Below are 18,803 nucleotides of genomic sequence, written 5' to 3' on the forward strand. Positions count from 1 at the left end.
GTCCTCACTGATAGAACCCCAGAAACCAAATCAGCAAAGCCGTTCTTTCCCTAATAGCTAAACCTAATTCAGTTGACCCTCCAACCTAACCTCTGGGTCTGTCTTCTAAGTACCAAACTCTGCCCAAAGTTGATCATTCCCTGAAAATTTTTAAGCCTGACAATCATTTCCTTTAGGGACTTTAAATAATAAACTATTCAGCTGGGATAATGATGTGACAATTTGCAGGCAAATGTGGGCGTAGATGTCTGCCTCGTTTGTGAATATGTATGAAAAAAGAGTTCATTTCCTTGAAACATTAGGACTTCTGTCTCACCTCCCCCTCTCCATAAAGAAAAGAGAGATGAAAATAGAATTTAAAATTTAAAATAAACAGAAGAGACTTTAAAGAGTTAAAACATTTACAGAATACTCTTTCGAACCTCAATAAATAAATGGTTGCTGAATCTCGGACTCTTTTTGGCCTTTCTTCCTGGTGGTTGGACCCGTTTAAATTTGTCCTTATGAAGACCACACAACCCACATTTTCAGAGAAGCCCCACATTTTTATTCTGTTTCACTGTCTCCCTGGGATCCGACTTTGATTTGGAATGTATGGTTGCTGTGGCTATAGTACATGGTTAACATTTTTTTTAAATTAATTAATTAATTTTGGCTGCGTTGAGTCTTTGTTGCTGCACGTGGGCTTTCTCTAGTTGTGGCGAGCGGGGGCTACTCTTCGTTGCGGTGCGCGGGCTTCTCACTGCGGTGGCTTCTCTTGTTGCGGAGCATGAGCTCTAGGGCATGTGGGCTCAGTAGTTGTGGCACAGGGGCTTCATTGCCCCGCGGCATTACATGGTTAACTTTGATAAGGATGCTACTGTAATCTTTGTATTTTTATGAAATGCACACACACAAGCAAAATACACACATGCACATAATTCACAAACAATCTTCACGATCTGTTCATCAAGGTAAAGTGTCATCAGGAGCACAGACTAGCCGGTTGTAAAATTTCTTTCTAGAAGATTTCCAGGTGGTTGGAATAAACACAAATTAGACAGTAGAAAACTCTTAATGTATATTGGTCTAGGAACTTAGGAACTGAAAGAATTAATACATAGAGAGCTATACAACACACCCAGGGCCCCTAAATCCACAGTAACTACAATAATAATATACAATGCTGTAAGGTCATTAAAATCTATTCTATCATGCACAGAAAAGTACCTGGTTAAAGCTGTTAAATATATGACAGTTGAGGGGGGTTCTGTATTTCAGTGCAATATATCACATTTGGAAATGAATGGATATAAAAAAATATATTTTTTGCTTTCAAAAAGTGGAACAAAGCAAAACATAAGGCTTTTCTGCTAAACTATAAAAGTGTAATCAGCAGTTGGTCTGCTGTGATCTAATAAAGCATGGTCATCACACTTTCTCTGTCTATTCATTCCACTTAGCTCCAGCCTTAACATACAGTAGCATATATGTATGTGTTTAGCATCAGGAGAATCATGTCTTCTTCTATGAATTTCTTGTAAATATTATCATCCACTTGAAAGCATCTTTGATATAATTTCCTCCCTAAGTTTTTCATTGCCTTTGTTTTTTTTGGTCCCTCTTAACTAAGGAAATACCAGGAAGATATTGAAGTTTCTCCACGGCTAATTTTCAATTTCCATTTTGGAGTCATTTTTGAATTTCAGGGTTGCAGCACATGAGAAGCAATTGTATTAGGTCATTAACATGGAAATCTTAAAATGTGGTCCTTATGTTGTTCTTCTCAATTTTTTCTTTTCCTTCTAGTTTCCTCCATCCCTCCCTTCTTTCTTCCTTTCTTCTTGCCTTCCTTCCTTCCTTCCTAGAATTCACTGAAGTATTTCCTAGGTCCTAGCCTCTCACTTATTATTTTAATCAAAGCTTATCTTTGGGCCCAGGGTGTGAAAAGTAAAAATGTCTCTGAAATTCTATTTTACAATATAGACAGAGAAGTTGGCTTGAGTTTCACTTAAATACTATACACATTCGGTATCACACAAGGGGTGGGGGTAGGGCGGCAACATAAATGTAACAATTCCTTTTAGTCTGTATTTACAAAAGAAAGCCCCTTCCCTAATGAAAAAGTCTCTTCAGCATCTTCTCCCAGAAGCCTGCAGAGAAAACATTTTATCCGTGACTTGGAAAGGATCTCTTTTTTCAGAGAACGTCCACTGTTCCCCAAGAGGTTCCATGGGCTGGATTTTCCGGTTCTTAGTTGAGCAATGAATAAGCACTGGATGTGTTTTCCAGGGATGAGCTGGTTATTTCCGGGGTGGAAACATTGTATGTTCCTGAAAAACAGAACAGCAGCTCAGCGGAAGGCCAAGTCTTCATGATTACCGGGGTGTGAACCTCTGCTAACCGCCCAGGGGGCGCTCTACTCCAGGAGCCAGGTAAGCTCAGGCCATGCCTGGATAGGAACACATGCCTGCCCTCCTCCCCAGACCCAGAAGTCCTGGAGAACAAACAAAGCTGTTCTCAAGCATGCGTGGCAGCCGACAAGACAAGCACTAACTATTTCACATCATACCAGCAGCCAGATTTCTACAAAAGACAGGGAGATTGCGACAGGGGCAGCCCTCGGCAATGCCACCACATGCACTGGCCTGGGGGCATCCGTGGGAGGGAATATCCCTGGTCCCTTTGGGTTGGTGTGACTTTGGGAAGCTCTTGGGAGGGGCCTGGGGGCTGAGCTGGGGAAAGGGAGGAAAGGAAAGAAAAGAGAAAATAACAGAAGAAAAGGCAGGACCAAAAAAGCAGCAGGAGTCAGAGAATGCCAACAAAAGTGCTGAGGGTGGGTGTAGCAGGGCGGGTGGCCCGCGAGCTACTGCACAGGCTCGTGTCAGCAGGGGGGTGGGGACTGAACACGGGGACGGTAGGGGCTGTGTGTTGGGCAGGGGAAGCGACACAGTGCCCACCCTACCATCAGATGGGCGGACTGCCACGGCTAACAAGGTTTCCATCATTGCCTGGGGGGCCCTTTGTCGCTGCTGACAACACAAACCAAAGTTACAGTGATTATGGAACCCTCAGATAGGCCAACCTGGATCTGCATTAATGACCCTGAAAGGCTGAGTGGCAATGGCCGGGGCTCTCAGGCCCCGGGACCTTGGGAACAGGACCCCAGCTCTTGATCTGACTGGTTCAGAAACAATGAACACATTTTATTGACCTTACATATTGCATAATTCTGATTCTGTGGAATCGTTTCATAGAGTTTTCACTGTTCTTGCTTTCATGCAAATGGTAAACATGATCCAGGGACGGTGCTGGCCAAAGGGAATCGTTCTAACATACCCTGGAGATTTGATCATTTCACAACCGGTCCAAGCAAAAGTGAAGGTCCTCCAGTTTCATGAGTAATGCATCAAAATGAAGCTCAAAACACCAAGTTCTCCAGAGTTTCAATAATTAATAGGCATTCTCAAAATTTGCTTTATATGAAAAGCCTTAGTCAGGAAGGCTTTTGATACATTTGATACATTTCTTCATTTGTGAGATTTGTTCAGTTTTGAGGAGCTGAAAGGAAGTCCGGTGCCTATTTTCCAAAGGGGAGGAGGTGGTGGTGACATGGGACAGGAGTTTCAGCTTGCCAGAATAGCTGAGACCCACTGCCCAAAGTCATTAACATTCTTTATCTTATGTCTACAAGGAGGAAATGTTCACTGCGCCATGCCCCTAATAGAACAGCTAACTTGGGTGATCCCTCATATGTATGCACAGTTTTATAAATGTCGATGTGTAAAAGAAGCACACTCCAAAAAAAGAAAAGGGAAAAAAAAGGGAAATGAAACTCACAGCATGGGATCCTATGGTAGGATTCTCTAAATATATTCTTCGCTGCACTGTAACGCATAAACATGACCTACCTATTCTTATATAACAGGAATAGAAGAGAACTCCGTGTTTGACCAGGCCAGCAATTTACAGTTCCCAGTTTTATGGTGGATACAGTTTTCGTGGAGAGCTCTCCACAGGTTGAAGGCAATTGCCCTCTGTACCAACCTCTTGGTTGTTTGGGAAAATATAAGCAAGTATTTAACCTCTGCCCCAAATAAGGCCATTATGGGTCAATGCCATGAAGTGGGCAGTGGGACGGTAGGGGTGTGAGATTCCCCCCCCCAGGGCAAATATGTTTAGGTTAACCCAGGAAACATCTAGAGGTCAGCACGTACCTGTTTTACCAAACAAATTGTTAAATCTTCTTGATATTGGAGAACTCATAGAAAATACAGGAGTAGATGAACCTAGGGATGTTGACTAGAAAATAAAAAAAGAATTACAAAGCAAACGTGTTAGACCAAGGCCCAGTTTTGATCTGTAGGATGATTCGTTTGCTGCCTGCTAGTGGTCGCTGACAGCATCTTTCATCTCACTTTAAGGAGAGAGGCTGGATGAGCATGAATTTCTATTTCAGACAAATTAAGCAGAGGAGCCACCTTTTGAAACACTGTAATATCACCACCGGTATTAGGGAAATAGCTTCCAAATACATTTTTTACTGTTTGATAGGGTTTATTATCTTCTGACATATGAAAACAAATATATTTAAGTGCAATAGTTATTTTCCAAGATGAACTACAGATAATTCTATTCATCATTATTCTTCAAATTTTGTTCTTTATGGCCTTGAGTTTCCCCAGAAGAGTGCTTCTCATTGAAATTTGGTTTTAACCTCCAGTTGATATTATCTGTGCTATTTGTAACCTCTATTTAAAGATGTGGGGACAGCATCTTAATGCTAGTTCCGTTCCATGACTATGTTTAATAGGCAGAATCAGGTAAGAAGCAAACACAGTGGACTAATCTATGTTATAATTGGTAGTGGAGAGAGAGGGGTTGGTGAAAGTCTCTACAAAGGCAGTATTTACCTTTGAGTGCTGTGAAGACCATCTCGACAGTGAAAACTTATTCAGCAAGGCTTCCTGTACCTGCATCATTTAAAAGAAGCCATTGTCAACTCAACATGTCACTGCAATTTAGACTTTTCTAGGATCATGACTATCACTGTTCTTACCTTCTGATCCCAGAGGCATCCAAAGAGTAAAATGAATAATCCCTGAAAAAAGAATTGGGAAGAAGGGCATTTTAATCATATTAATTATATTAATCATATTCTAGTCTAGCAAAATAGGAAGTATTGTTCACCTGCCATAGAGTTTGTACTACCTCTTTCCACATCTGCATTTATGGCCCAGTAGATGACAATGATGTAGTAGGTCCACACCAGGAGACCTTTGATGTTATAATGTCATAAGGATATTTTCAATTTCCCTATTTCCACCCAACTGTGTGCTGGAGATCCTGCTGGTTATGTTATTAAACATACGTCTTATGTCTACAGTAGCCCTCATGTAGTTGTGATGAGAACATAGGGCATGAGGTGGAATAATCAGTCCCTTCTAGTCAAGGCATATTATAAACATCATTAGACATGAGCCTTAGAGTTTGGAGCTGTGGACACAGTAGCAGAAGTTAGGATTTGCGTGGTCTTGGCATTAGCATCTAGGGCAATGTCTTGACATCACCTCCAGATGCCCTGGATCCTCACCAGCTCAGGGGGACCTAGGCCTACCACTGATCTACTGGTTGAATCAGAATTAAGCATCCCCTTCCTTGTGCTCCAAAGGCTTGTTGTCTGTACCTCTGCTAAAGCCCTCCTAACAATGTGGCTTGTATTATAGTTACTTGCGGCTGGAGAGCAAAGAGAATGTCTTTTTCATTTTCACATAAAGGAGCAAAATGTCTACCTTACATAGAGCATTCATTCTTTCATCCTTCAGAAAAATGTTTCCTGAGAACCCATTATGTGGTACAGAGCATTCATTTCATTTGCCAAATGGTTACCGAGCACCTAGGCTGTGCCAAGGTCTTTGCAGGCACTAGGAATGTACTGATAAATAAGACAGATGCTGCCCCTGACCTCACCAAGGCAGAGCTCATTTAATGCTTGTGGAAATTAACTGGAGAGATTGTTTGGTTTAATGGTGGTATTTTCATTTAGGAGATAATAAACGGCATCAAGATAATGTTAGATAAATAGCAAAAGCCAGTGTAGGGAAGGGACTTTCCTCCTATTTGCATTATCAGGGCATTTAGAAGAGAGGTGCATATGCGACTAAATTATAATGCAGGCGATAAGAGGCATGAGGTTCCATGGGAGCAGAGGAATGTGCCCTTTCTATTTCATTGAGTTCTTGTCATTACCGTTCTTTAGGGCTAGGGCCTCCTATGAACAAAAATCCTTCCCCGTTCCTACCCCTGTTTGTGTTTCTATCATTATAGATCCTTCCTGAGAGCGCTGCCCTGCAGAACGTACCTGGAAGGCATTGAGGAGGGTAAATACAATATGGAACACAGCATTGCTCCCCTGGAACACGGTGGCGAGACCGAAACCCCAGGTGAGCCCCAAGAGTGGTGTGAGGACCCCAATGCTCTTGGTGATCTGGAACAGGCTGCTTTTTTCCTGCTTGCTTGGCTTGTCCCCGATGGAAGGTCTCAGGATCTTGGTGATGACCACGACCGTGATGGTCACGTTGACCACCACGATGATCAGTGCTGGGATAACGAAGGCCAGCAGGGCCTTAGTATCCTCCCAGTTGAGCCAACAGGCATTTTTCCTCGTGTAGACCTCCCGGGGCTGGGTGGCCCCCACCGTGATGACGGAGATGACCAGAGGGCAACCGTAGCCGAGGGAAAACGCAATAGCCTTCTGAATGGACTTGCTCGTGTCATGCAGGATGAAAACCAAGCGGTAGAAGAGCATGAGGCCCAGAGTCAGCATCCAGAAGAAGACGCTGAGGTAGGAGAAGTGGACAAAGAAGGTGGCGGCCACACAGGCCGTCTGGTTGAGTGGGTAGCGGTAGTTGTGGATGGCGGCGGCCACGATGAACCAGACGTCGGCGACCAGAAGGGAGGCGGCAATGTTCACGATGCAGATGTGGCGCATGGAGGAAGTCCGGTTCTTGGTGACCGATTTCCACACCACGGCTTCCACAGCGAGGCAGGCTGCCAAGCTCAAGATGGAAAAGCACAGCCCGATGTAGGAAATGATATCCAGTAGTATTTTCAGGAGAGAATCAGGGTCTGGGGAATCAGGGGACATGAGGATGGAGAATGATGTGAGGTGGTCACAGCTGCAGGACACACTGTCCTCGGTGACTTCTTTAACATAACACCCACTGCTGTCCCACCCCCCTGTGTGGTTGGCGAGGTTGAAGTTCCAGAAGACACACCTCGGTACCCCGCCCGAAGGGTTGTTGTTTTTGAACGTCATCGAAATCCTGAATGGCGTGGTTATATTCTGGCTGACAATGGTTGTCATCACTAAGCTGTTTGCAAAAGTCTTTCCTGGAACATCCTGGGCCAGGATGGTTTTGAGAGTTGGGAAAGCCACAGTGACAATAAATGAATCTGGTTGCAGGTGTTCCAGCTGGCATTCATTAATCGTCACATTGCCCCAGAGGTCAGAGTCTAAGAAAACAAAGCTCTGTGCGTAGGATTTGGGGTGGCCAGATTTTATGACCATGCTCTTCATCTGAACATTAGGTTGGGAGATGGTGCTATCTTCTGACCGCAGGGCTCGGGAAAATCTTTCCACTGAATGCAGTAACTGTGAGCTCTGATTGGTCTTTTGCTGTTGTGACGTCATCCAGGTATTCAAAATGGGTTTGCCGAGGATGACGTTGACCGTGGAGAGGACGTGCTGTAATTGACAAGGCATGGGATCAAACCAACCGAATGTTTTCAATCATAAGAGAGAAAAAAGAGAACATCTCCCTGGAAACTGGTTAAGTGGGTACAGGGAAGAAGAAAAGAGAAGAGAAAAATGCAGCATCACAGGCTGTGGAGGATTGTGATCCACCTTCTTATGGAGGGAATTAGCAGGGGATGGGTCCTCACAACTGCGAGACTTACTAAACATTTAGCAGTCGTGACGGTGAGAACTACCCCCACCTCTCACTAAGGTCGACTCAGCAGGCTGACAGAGATATTTATTAATTGTTTTATTTTATTTTAAATCTCAAGCCTGTAAAGGCTTTTGGGTGGGTGGTATCTCACCAGCAAGGGTGAGGTAGTCTCAGAAGACCCTCTCAAATGCTGAGCATCAAGTAAGCCATGGGAGTGTTGTTAAAGGCATCTTTCTTTTTAGCTCAACATTTTGATTCTCTCTCCCATAAACTTGGAATTGTCATTTGTGGCTTCTCTCCATGGAGAGAAGTGGCTTCTTCTCTCTGCCCTTCTTTGCCTTGTTCTGTTCTCTGAAATGATGAACTCTGCAGTTAGTTGAATGGTGGCCCTTATTTGGAGAAAACCTTATTTGGAGAAAGGGTCTTTGTAGATGTAATTAAGGATCTTGAGAGAAAAATCAACCTGGATTACCTAAATGGGCCCTAAATCCAGGTATCCTTATAAGAGACAGAAGAGGAGAAGGTAAGTGGAGAAGAAGAGAAGGTCATGTGAAGACAAAGTCAGAGGTTAGAATGAGGCAATTTGTTACAGCAGTCCTAGGAAATCTGTATAAGCTCCTTGGACTCCTGGTACCCAAGCTGCTTGCCAGTTACCTCTGGTTGGGTTTGGCCAATGAGAAGCATCGGCAGGAGATGAGAGGGTGAGCAAAGAAAGAAGCTGAGATATATTTTTCCTGCTACCCACTGCACCTTCATTTCACTCTCAGCACACCTTTGGTGATAGTTACCTACTTCCAATACTGTAACTCCTGCTCAGTGATCCCTCCTCCAAGGCTATGGGTGCACTATTTCCTCTCCTTTCTGCATTAGTCCTCAGGGTAGTAAGGGCTTCTAAATGTAGCTCGTCTCTGGGTGCCTGACACCTTTTTTTTTTTTAATTCCTGGTTTTACCTCCACAAGTATCCCTTCATTAAAGTCTCTTCATTTGAACTCTGGTGGGTGAATTCTCTTTCCTCTCAGAATGCTGATTGCTTCAAAGATCATGTTTTGTGAGAGACCATTGAGAATCCCACCTCGTACATATTCTGAAAACCTTTCATTCCTAGTTTTCTTAGAAAGCAGGTAAGACTTCATTCTCTTTTAATGAAGAAACTAAAACAGACCTTCTCTAAAGAAATCTTCTTAAGATCCCAAAATGTACACTGAAAATATTCACTGATATGCTAAAAGCCAGAGCTGGCAAAGCGTTGCTCGGGAAAAGACAGAGAAGAAGTTGCAATGGAGAGAAGTTATGTTTCTTGACCCCAAGTCCTGAGGGATGAAAAGACAAGACCCCAAACTCCTGCAAGGCTTAAGCAAACTCACCATCATCATTTCTGAATTCACTTGGGTTGGAACTGTTGAGAGCAAATCAAGGATGTTAATAATGGCTCCCAGGCTCCCAGGAAATGAGTTGACTTCAAGTTTCACCTGGTTTGTGCTAATGGAAAGATTCTTTAGGTATGAAGGGAGCTTCGCATCCTGAGAGGGGCTCTTCATCAAAGCCTAGTAAAACAAAAGCCGACACAGACAGACAAAAACCAAAAAACTTGCCCATCAGTCATCAAATACTGCTGATACATCCATGACAAAAATCTCTCACATCTGAGTTTCTTTTTGATTCCTCCATTCTCATAAGTATATCCCATAAGGTAATGTACTTATCTCTTAAACTGTGCCTGCTCTTCAGAATGGAATATTACATGAGACCTCACACACAGAAGGGGAACAGTAGAGTATATGTCAACCTGATGACTAGTTGAAAAGAAAAAGGAAGGGAAGTAGATATGATTGCTAGAGAACTAGATTAAAGTTGCATAAAATTGTCACTTGATTGTCTGGATGAAAGCACATTTGCCACTCTGCTTTTTCTCATCACTTACCTCGCTGACCATGAGAGTGGTTTCTATCCCAAATTTCCTGGGACAGTTCTGGTTTATATCTGATGTCCCAGTGTAATTATAAATAGTGCCCTCTTTTATTTTCAAAAATGATACAAGTGAACTTATATACAAAACAGAAATAGACCCATATACATAGAAATCAAACTTAAGGTTACCAAAGGGGAAAGGGGGGGAGGGAAAATTAGGACCAACAAGGACCTACTGTATAGCACAGGGAACTATACTCAATATTCTGTAATAACCTATAAGTGAAAAGAATCTGAAATATTCTTTTTCAGATTCTTTTCCCTAACACAACATTGTAAATTAACTATACTTCAATAAAACAAACACACACACACACACAAACAAAAAAACCAAAAAGCAAAAAGTATCCTGGTTTGGATGATAAACTATATGATCACCTTATCTATAATGATCACATCTGTGTTTTCTAACTATCTGACTCCTCACTATAATTAAAGAATGAACTAAAAGTTGGTCTTCTCCATAAAGAACTTTGATGAGTGTTCTAACCCAGGGGAGTTTCTTCCTCTGAATGCAGAAGTATTTGTTTTACTTAACAGAACTTACATTTGTGACATCTCTACCAGTGTCATCCTGTGTTTTAATTTCAATCTCTCTCCCATTAAATGATAAGCTCCTTAACAATGGGAACCATGTGTTGCATTTCTTTATATCATTCTCATATCCCATAACCCCTAACATAGTCATTTAACTTCGTATGTAGTAGGTATTCAATAACGTATGTTGAATGGATAAATTAGACGGAGCATGACAGGTCAGCATGCCCCCTTTCCATTGAAAGGGTATGTAGTATCTAGAATTGGAACCAGGGCCCAATGTTGAGTTCAAATTATAATTTCTATCTTCCTCAATTGGGATAGTTTATATTCCCGATGCTTTACCCATCAAGGTCTAACTCAGATGCCAAGTTTTTCAAGCAGAACTTCCTGATTATCCTAGCCCAAATTAATACATATATAACATCTACAGTCCGTATCCAATCAGAGGTCAAGTTCTGATTTGGCCTCTTTACCCTGATAGCACCTATAATAATGCTTTATACATAGTCAGTATTTTAATGAGTTTGATGTAAGACAAGAGATAATTAGATAAAATGCAAACCAATATCACCCTTTTTTCTCAGTCCTTCTTCCCAGGATGCGAGGATTTGGAGCTAATCAGATGTTAGCTCCAAATATAGCTCATGGTCTGAAGATGTTACCATGAGCTATAACCCCACTAATTGCCTCATTTATTGTAACTCATGGAATTTTAGGAGTCTCGAACTTTCAGCAACTTAAGTATGAGAGGTAATTTATATTTATTTTGATGAAGTGAAACATGTTTTTCCTATCACATGGCAGTAACCTCTATTCTAGGTAAGAGAGGTCAGCTAGGCCCTTCTATAACTATAGTTTACCTCTAAGGATTAAGGAAATCTCAGACTTGTAAAAACGTAAAGCCCAAACTATTTTTTTTGACTGATGAACTTTACTTTTTGTGTTGCTCCCCTTTCTGAAAAGATTAGCGCTATTAGCGTGATATAAAAATTCTTCAAAGGAGAGCAGTTAGAGGGGATAACATGACTTCCACCTTGGCGGTAATGGAAACAAGGTATTAAGAAGTCAAGGTGAAGCTGTACAGCTGGTCCTAGAGCAGAACACATATTTCGCTGCCTCCATATTTGGATTCAAGCAAAATATTCAGCATTTCTAGGGTTGCATCTTCTTTGGAATTAAATAAGTATAGCTTTGAGGGCAACACAAAGCAGCTCAAAGCCCATTTTCCTAAGTGCTGAGAAAAAGGATCAGCTAGACACATCTCCCCACCAAGAGTTCAGAGTCAAGGGTTTAAGAATCACCTCAGCCAGCTGGAGCAGAGTATTTATTGGGGCGGAGATGCAGTTGTTTTTCTTGACCTTCCACTGGGAGCCCACACATCTGTAAGTTATGATCCCGCCAATGGGACTCCCAGGGATTCTGGGAACATTCGAGAACTGGCAAAGCTTCTGGATGACTTTTCCGGGTTCCCCAACACCTATGATAGGATCTTGGCATGTGACGTTCTCCCCTGCATTGGAAAAATGGACATAAAAAGGACAATTGAAAAGAGGAGAAAAGATAGTGGAAATAGGGTCAGGCTTAGGTAGAGTTTTGATCTTTGAACTCATCTCCTTTTTTCCTTTTAGTGACCTTTTCGGAGTTGCCCAGTTTCTTTATTTTGCCCCTGATTTTCTAAAGCCCCTTAGTGCTTTCCATGCAAATCCAATTCTAATCTGCGCTGGCTTTTTCTAACAGAATTTATTTCCTCAATGCCTCATTCCCACCTCTGACCTCCAGGAATCTTCTCTCTGATGTCTGTAAAATCTAAGCCATGGAAAATAATGAGAGCTTGATGTGTACTCATCCAGATAAAAGATAGGCAGGTTAACAAGGGTCTTAGGGACATAATGACTTAATCCAAGGGATTCTCAACTCTGGTGTATTAGAATCGCCAGAGGAGCTTGGAAAATACCAATGTCCAGGCTCACTCCAGCCCAAGTAGATCAAAACCTCTTGGGCTGGAATTCAGGCATCAGCAGTTTTTTAAGCTTCCCCGGTGATTCTAGGATGCAGCCAAGTTTGAGAAGCACCACCTTAATCCAAGGATATAATTAGTGGTAGGAATTCCAGGCACCCATGACCTGAATATTCTGGGCAATATTCCTAAGCATTTATTCCTTCTGGTTTCCCTTAAGGAAGACTTTTCTTTACCTCTACTCAAGACAGACTTGAATGGGAAAATGGCATTTATTGCAGAATCTCTAGTCTCCAGGGGACCCTGACTCTCTGATGAGCAGACCCCCCCTCTCATCATCTTTTAAATTTAGCATGAATTGAGTTCTCAGCCGTTGTGTAAAATCTTGGAATACCTAAGTAATGTTCTATTAGGAAAAAGAAGAGGAATCAGACTTGGTATGAAGAAAGAAGAGCAGAACAAAGGTAAGTGAGTAAAACATGATGATGACTAGGCTAAGATGGGGGGACAGTGGAGACATGACCTTGGCGGCCCCCTGGAAGAAGTGTGCTTGGTGGGGTCCAGAGGACCGTGACTCAGAGAGATAGGGAGCTCTAAGTTGCTTCCTACTTTGTTGTCTAGGGCTCAGATACCAACAGATGTGAGAAGGACCTCAGATGCCTCAGTAAACTCAAACAAGCTTGGTAATGGAGCCATGGATCCTACAGACATCACGGGTTCTATTAGAGAGAAGGTTTCTGGGGGGAGGGGATTGCTTATGATGCAAGCCCAGGAGCATCCTTTATCCACTTGCCCCTCGGTTGCTACTGATGAGAGCTCTTCGGTATGGGTTATTACAGAGATGGCTCCACAAATCATGACCTTGTACCTTGAAAATAGTATTTAGGGGGATATTGGCTCAGTGATGACAAAGGATGGGAAAGACAGTTTCTGATTCTTTTTACGTGACTCTTTTTACATAGTTTCTGATCCTTTTTATGTACGGAAATATGGCTTCATCTGCAAGGCTTTCTTGATCAATTTCTCCCCACCTAATCACTAGCAGAGTTAAACCGGGCAGCCTCTTCTAGCCACCCACAACTGTCTCTAGTTTAGAATCTACCACATTATATGTGATAACATTTTTAAATCACATTTATCTCTCCCCTAGTCTTGAGGCCAAGAAACATAGCTTATTGCTTTTCAAAGCCCCATGCTTAGCTCAAGGCTTGCTACATGAAAGTGATTAACATATATCTATTGATGGATGAATGAGGGAGTGAATGAATACATGAATCCCTGCTCGTGACTATAACATTTTAAAATAATTTAAAATGCTCTCACCAGGAACCAGATTAAGCTTCATAGATGGGCTCCGGACTGAATTATTAGCGGTATTGGTAATGTGACAAAACACATCCATATTTTCTGGACAGGAAATTGAGTTTGCCACGAAATGGTGTTTGTAGCACACTTGCTTTCCATTAACTTCTTTTGCTAAGGTACAATGAAAGAATGAAGTCAAAACATTAGTATTCAAAGCACAAATTTTGTTAAAATCATCCAATGTGGATAAACTTGTCCAAACTTTTCCCAAGAATGTGCCACATTCATTTTAATGTGGTTTTCAAAATGCCTCTAGCCTAGAAGTAAGTAAGCCCACATTGGCATGAGTGCTAGCCCAAACCTTACCTCCACCATTCATGGCTCCAAATCTGTGCCCACCCAGTTCTGGACAATCAGAATGCTTTCTCAACCTCCCTCTACCTAGCGAAATCCCATCATGTTCTGTGCCTTTATCCTATCCTGCTTTTGCCGCATAGGTTTAGAGGTCATCTTTTTACAGATCTGTCTCCTCCACCAGACCCTAAGTTCTTGGAGAGGAGATACCTGGTCTTATTTATCTTTGCATCTCCCAGTGCCTAGCTCAGTATTTGACACAAAGAAAGCAGTGAATGCATGTGTGTTGAACACAGAATGTTAAAACGCTTAAATAGCTCGGTACCCAGATTGATTTCATATCTCTCCTACCATGCAGCCTTCTCTAAATTGTCCGGTCTTTATGGGATCCCCATTTTTCTGAACTTCCATTGTTCTTTCTATCTGTAGTGTTCATTTTGTATATTTAATGCTCTCTGTATTGTCTTTTACAACATATGCCCTTCTAGATATTGATATATATGCCCCACTTCTTTCATCTCCTTTTCATTGCCTACTGTTATGTTTTGTATTAAGCATAGGTCCCAAAGAACAGTCCTTGAAAGTATGAATGAGCTTATAAATCCCTCGTGAAGGTGTCCATGCATTACGATTTGCAGTTGTGAGTTCATATTTGGTTGACCTTAATCTACAGGAATCCTGAGGGATCTGGATGGAGGGTACATTCTACCAGAGAGGATTTAAATTTTTTGCCCAGGGACCACTGAGTGCTACCAACGGGCTACTTTAAGTTGATTACTCCTCCGCTTGGAGTTATTGGACCACATAGGTAGTATAAATTCAAGCCCCAAACCTGAGTGAAGGCAGGACAGTTATATGTCTCAGGGGAAATTTTTGCCCACCCAGCACTGAGGCCAAGCTCTTAACTCTGGCAGATGAATTTTGTTTTTCTAGCTTCTTCTTTTACTGAGCATGTCATTGTCTGAGGGTCCTGACATTGTGCTGATGGGGTGGGTTGCCTTAGTTACTGCGCTGGGAGCAAGCCCTTTTCTTTCATACACTTCAGAGCCTTAAAATTCAAATTCAGGATTCTGAGGTTTCTGATATTGGCAGATGCCCTCAGGGAAACTCCAGCATTAGCTAAAGCATCACCTCTATTTTTCTTTTCTTCTATGTTTTTGACCCTTGGTTATTCCTCTTACTCTCTTGCCTGCTCAGCTGTGCATTTAAAAGGATTTTTGCCATACTTTTATTGCATGCTGACTCATAGCATAGAGGGAGGGGTGATCAGAATATCGAGTCTACTATACTGAGCGCGTAGAAGGCTTGTGACGGTCACTTAATACTGTCTTCAACAGCTGTCACTAAAAACAGTGGGCTCCACCCTCACAGACTCTCAAGATTTTGTCACAAACCAATGAGCCACTGGTCACTAGCAAAATAGAAGGCAATAAAGCCTCATGGGCTTCCCTCTATTACATTATGTCTCTGAAGCAATCCCTCTGTCTCTTTACCCCTATTTTAAGAGTAGATGTTTAGACTGCACATATACGGAATCATGTGTCCTTACAATTCAGCAGTGGGCATCTTACCAGCCGGAAAGGACGAGGAACCAGCTTGGAAAATGACCTTGTAGTCTCTGTCTTCCTCAATGCAGCACTTGATGTGACGGGAGCTTGTGCATGGAATGACAGCTTCCAAAGGATCAACCATGATATCGGGCTCTAGGGGCAGCGGGTGGACGGTGACATCTTTGGCCATGACACTGTATGAATTCTTGTATCGAAATATGCAGTGATAGGTTCCTGAGTGGAAGGAAGCCAAGAGGAGATGGAACGAAGTCATCGCTCCAAAAAGACATTTGCTGAGAAAGTTGAGAAGAGGCTTGGTTTTCCTTGTCAAGCTGGGGCACAGGCCCAGCACCCCCCTGCCCCCCCAACCCCGGGCCCTGGACTAGAAAATGCTCTATCGGTTCCCCTCCTGGGTTCGCTATGCATTTGAAGGACTGACTCATCGCCACCTAAATATTCACTTACTTTCGAATAAAATCAAGTGGCGTATCCAGAGTCATATAGCCTGTTGGGGGTGGAATTGAGTTTCAAATCTGGTTCACAATACCTACTCCAAGGCTCCTTCTTTAATCGGGGTTGCAGGGGGGGCGGAATGCGAATTTTGGTGTGTGCTGGGCTGGGGAGTTCTTTGAGGAAAGTTGCCAGTGAGAGGGAGATGGAGCGCTGTGGTCTTGCGAGGCCCCCTCTCCTCATCTTTAAGGGAGTAGGTGCCTCTGGTCTGGGACCTCATGGCCACACTAAGGAATGTGGGGAGGGAGCGGGGAGGGAGGGAGAGAGGTTGACTGTGAGTTCTTGGGAGAGCTTGGTCTGTGGACTCTGCGATCAGATGTCTGACTCTTATCTAGAAAAGTCTAAAGAGGAGAGTGGGCCAACTTTGCAGGAGTTGCCTGCATGCCCAGTGCTTGGTGAAGCAGAGTGGACTGCGGACAGGGCTTGGGTTGAGCTTCATGAAAGGAACTTTTCCTATTGGACTTCACACCAGAGCCCATCAGAGGATGAACCACCATTGGATCAGCTGTCGTCGGGACAGTGGAAGATTATAACAGCATCTACAGTTAAGCAGGTCCTTTCAATGTTCCTGACATTCCTTCTCTTTGCCCCGACTCTGGAGGAGCCAGAGTAGCTGCTAGCCAGAGGGAAAACACGTAGAACGAGAACAGAGAGGAAACGCTTTCTGATTCCCATTGGGAGGGAGGGGAAATTTACATTGAATATAAAATAAAAGTGTAGGTGATTTAGATGAGAATAGATGATTTTTAGCACCTGAGTCTGGGACTGTTTAATAGTTCAGTGTGACCGGACCGGCCACAGCTCTTCCTAAGTTATTGCCTGATAGTAGGAAAGGTCAGTTGGGCAGAGCAACTGTCCTGTGTGAGTTCAGCACAGGAGAAAAAGACTCCCATTTCCTGATTGTATCTACCAAGTCCAGCCGGATAATAAGTAGTTATTTCTACAATATTGCCTAGGTCTTATATGAAAAAGTAAAGAACTCACAGGATCTGGACTGATTAAGCTTATAATGAATGAAAGCTTTAGAATAGAGTAGTTAAGAGTTGGCCTCTGTAGCAACACAGTCTCTGTTTCCCTTTGACTTTGCTGTCTACTAGATGTATAACCTCAGGTAGTTTCCTTAACCTCACTGGGCCTCAGTTTCCTCATCTGTGAAATGGAGAAAATAATAGCACTCTCCTCTAGGTTTATTGTTTTAAATTAATTCATACACTTAACTACTTAAAACAATATCTATCACATAGCAACAGCTCAAGAAATGTCAGCTATTATTGAAGCAATTCTATCAAATTCCCTTTTCTTTCAAAAATTTGCATTTCCTCCCAACCTAAACAATGTCTAGGGATAAGTAGAAAAACAAAAATGTGTTTTTTCCCCCTTCGGAACCAGGCATATAAAATCTTTAGGCAGAATTTTATACCTCAGTTGGGTGAAACACAAGAGTCTGGTAAAAATACTTTAAAAAAACAATCCTCTTAAGAGTTTGGAATTAACATATACAAATCACTAATATAGTAAGTCCCCTACATACGAACCTTTAAGTTGTGAACTTTCAAAGATGCGAACTTGCCCCTGTATGCCAGCTGTTGTACTGTACTACTGTACTTTTCAAGGTACTGTACTGTAAGATTAAAAATGTTTTCTTTATCTTTTGTGTTTTTTATGTATTTTTTGTGTGAAAAGTATTACAAACCTATTACAGTGCAGTACTATATAACTGATTGTGTTAGTTGGGTACCTAGGCTTAACTTTGTTGGACTTATGAACAAATTGAACTTACAAACGCGCTCTCAAAACAGAACTCGGTCATATGTAGGGGACTTATTGTATATAAAATAGATGAACGGCAAGGACCTACTGTATAACACAGGGTACTATACTCAATATCTTGTAATAACGTATAATGGAAAAGAATCTAAAAAAGTACATATGTGTGTGTGTGTGTGTGTGTGTGTGTGTGTGTGTATAAAACTGAATCACTTTGCTGTACACTTGAAACTAACACAACATTGTAAATTAACTATGCTTCAATAAAAAAAAAAATCCTCTTAACTTAATGGCAGAGCACAGACTCTAGAATCAAAGAGATTAGTTCTAATCCTGACTCTACAGCTTAAGTTGTGGAAATCTAGGCTCACTTTGCACATCTGTAAAATGGGAATAGTGACATCTTCCCCCAGAAGGCTGTTGCATTTAGTGTGAGTACATATGTCATGTAGAGTGGCTGGCACAGGCATGGCCCAGGGCAGGCCCTCCATGGATGGTAATGATTACAGTGTGTTTCCAGGGGTCCAGGCATCAGGGTCCAGAGTATCTGGGCTTTCACTCACCATTCCACTCCCTGGTCGAGGTCTTGACTGTCAGCACCGACTCTGCTCCATTAGGATACCTCCTCGTGGTATAAAACCTTTTGTATATTTTAATTCCAGCAGAAGTGTTCCAGTACACTTCATCATAGTTACTCACATCACTGATGCACTTTATAGAAAAGCTTTGTCCCTCAGAAACAGAAATTGGGTCCGGGGTTATTTTTAGGTTGGCTAAAAGAATGCAGACAAAACAGACAAAAGAAAACCAATAACAAGTAAAATGTTTAGTCTTTCTGGTGACATCAACACCTGAGTGAAATTTCACATAGAGACAGAAAGCATGGGCTGTCCTGATTCTACTTGGGTCAATGCGGGATT

The 18,803-nt window shown here is 42.3% G+C and overlaps 1 protein-coding gene across 7 annotated transcripts in view; it reads right to left on the minus strand.

Annotated features, from left to right (window-relative positions):
- Positions 1–1,046: 1,046 nt before the first annotated feature.
- Positions 1,047–18,803, minus strand: part of ADGRF5 (adhesion G protein-coupled receptor F5) — a 109,417-nt gene continuing 91,660 nt past the window's right edge. For 6 of the 7 annotated variants that reach the window (XM_057555450.1, XM_007193836.3, XM_057555453.1 and 3 more), the window contains 10 exons: positions 18,447–18,656; positions 15,628–15,840; positions 13,721–13,873; positions 11,742–11,950; positions 9,297–9,476; positions 6,341–7,726; positions 5,039–5,080; positions 4,893–4,952; positions 4,197–4,281; positions 1,047–2,312 (listed from right to left, as the gene is read on the minus strand). In XM_057555450.1, the coding sequence (XP_057411433.1) occupies positions 2,233–2,312; positions 4,197–4,281; positions 4,893–4,952; positions 5,039–5,080; positions 6,341–7,726; positions 9,297–9,476; positions 11,742–11,950; positions 13,721–13,873; positions 15,628–15,840; positions 18,447–18,656 (2,618 nt within the window). In that variant the 3' untranslated portion in view covers positions 1,047–2,232. Of the gene's footprint in view, positions 2,313–2,944; positions 3,012–4,196; positions 4,282–4,892; positions 4,953–5,038; positions 5,081–6,340; positions 7,727–9,296; positions 9,477–11,741; positions 11,951–13,720; positions 13,874–15,627; positions 15,841–18,446; positions 18,657–18,803 lie in introns of all 7 variants that reach the window. The other variant, XM_057555451.1, reaches the window with a different exon arrangement.

This window comes from Balaenoptera acutorostrata, chromosome 10 (assembly GCF_949987535.1).
Source record: "Balaenoptera acutorostrata chromosome 10, mBalAcu1.1, whole genome shotgun sequence".
NCBI lineage: Eukaryota > Metazoa > Chordata > Mammalia > Artiodactyla > Balaenopteridae > Balaenoptera > Balaenoptera acutorostrata.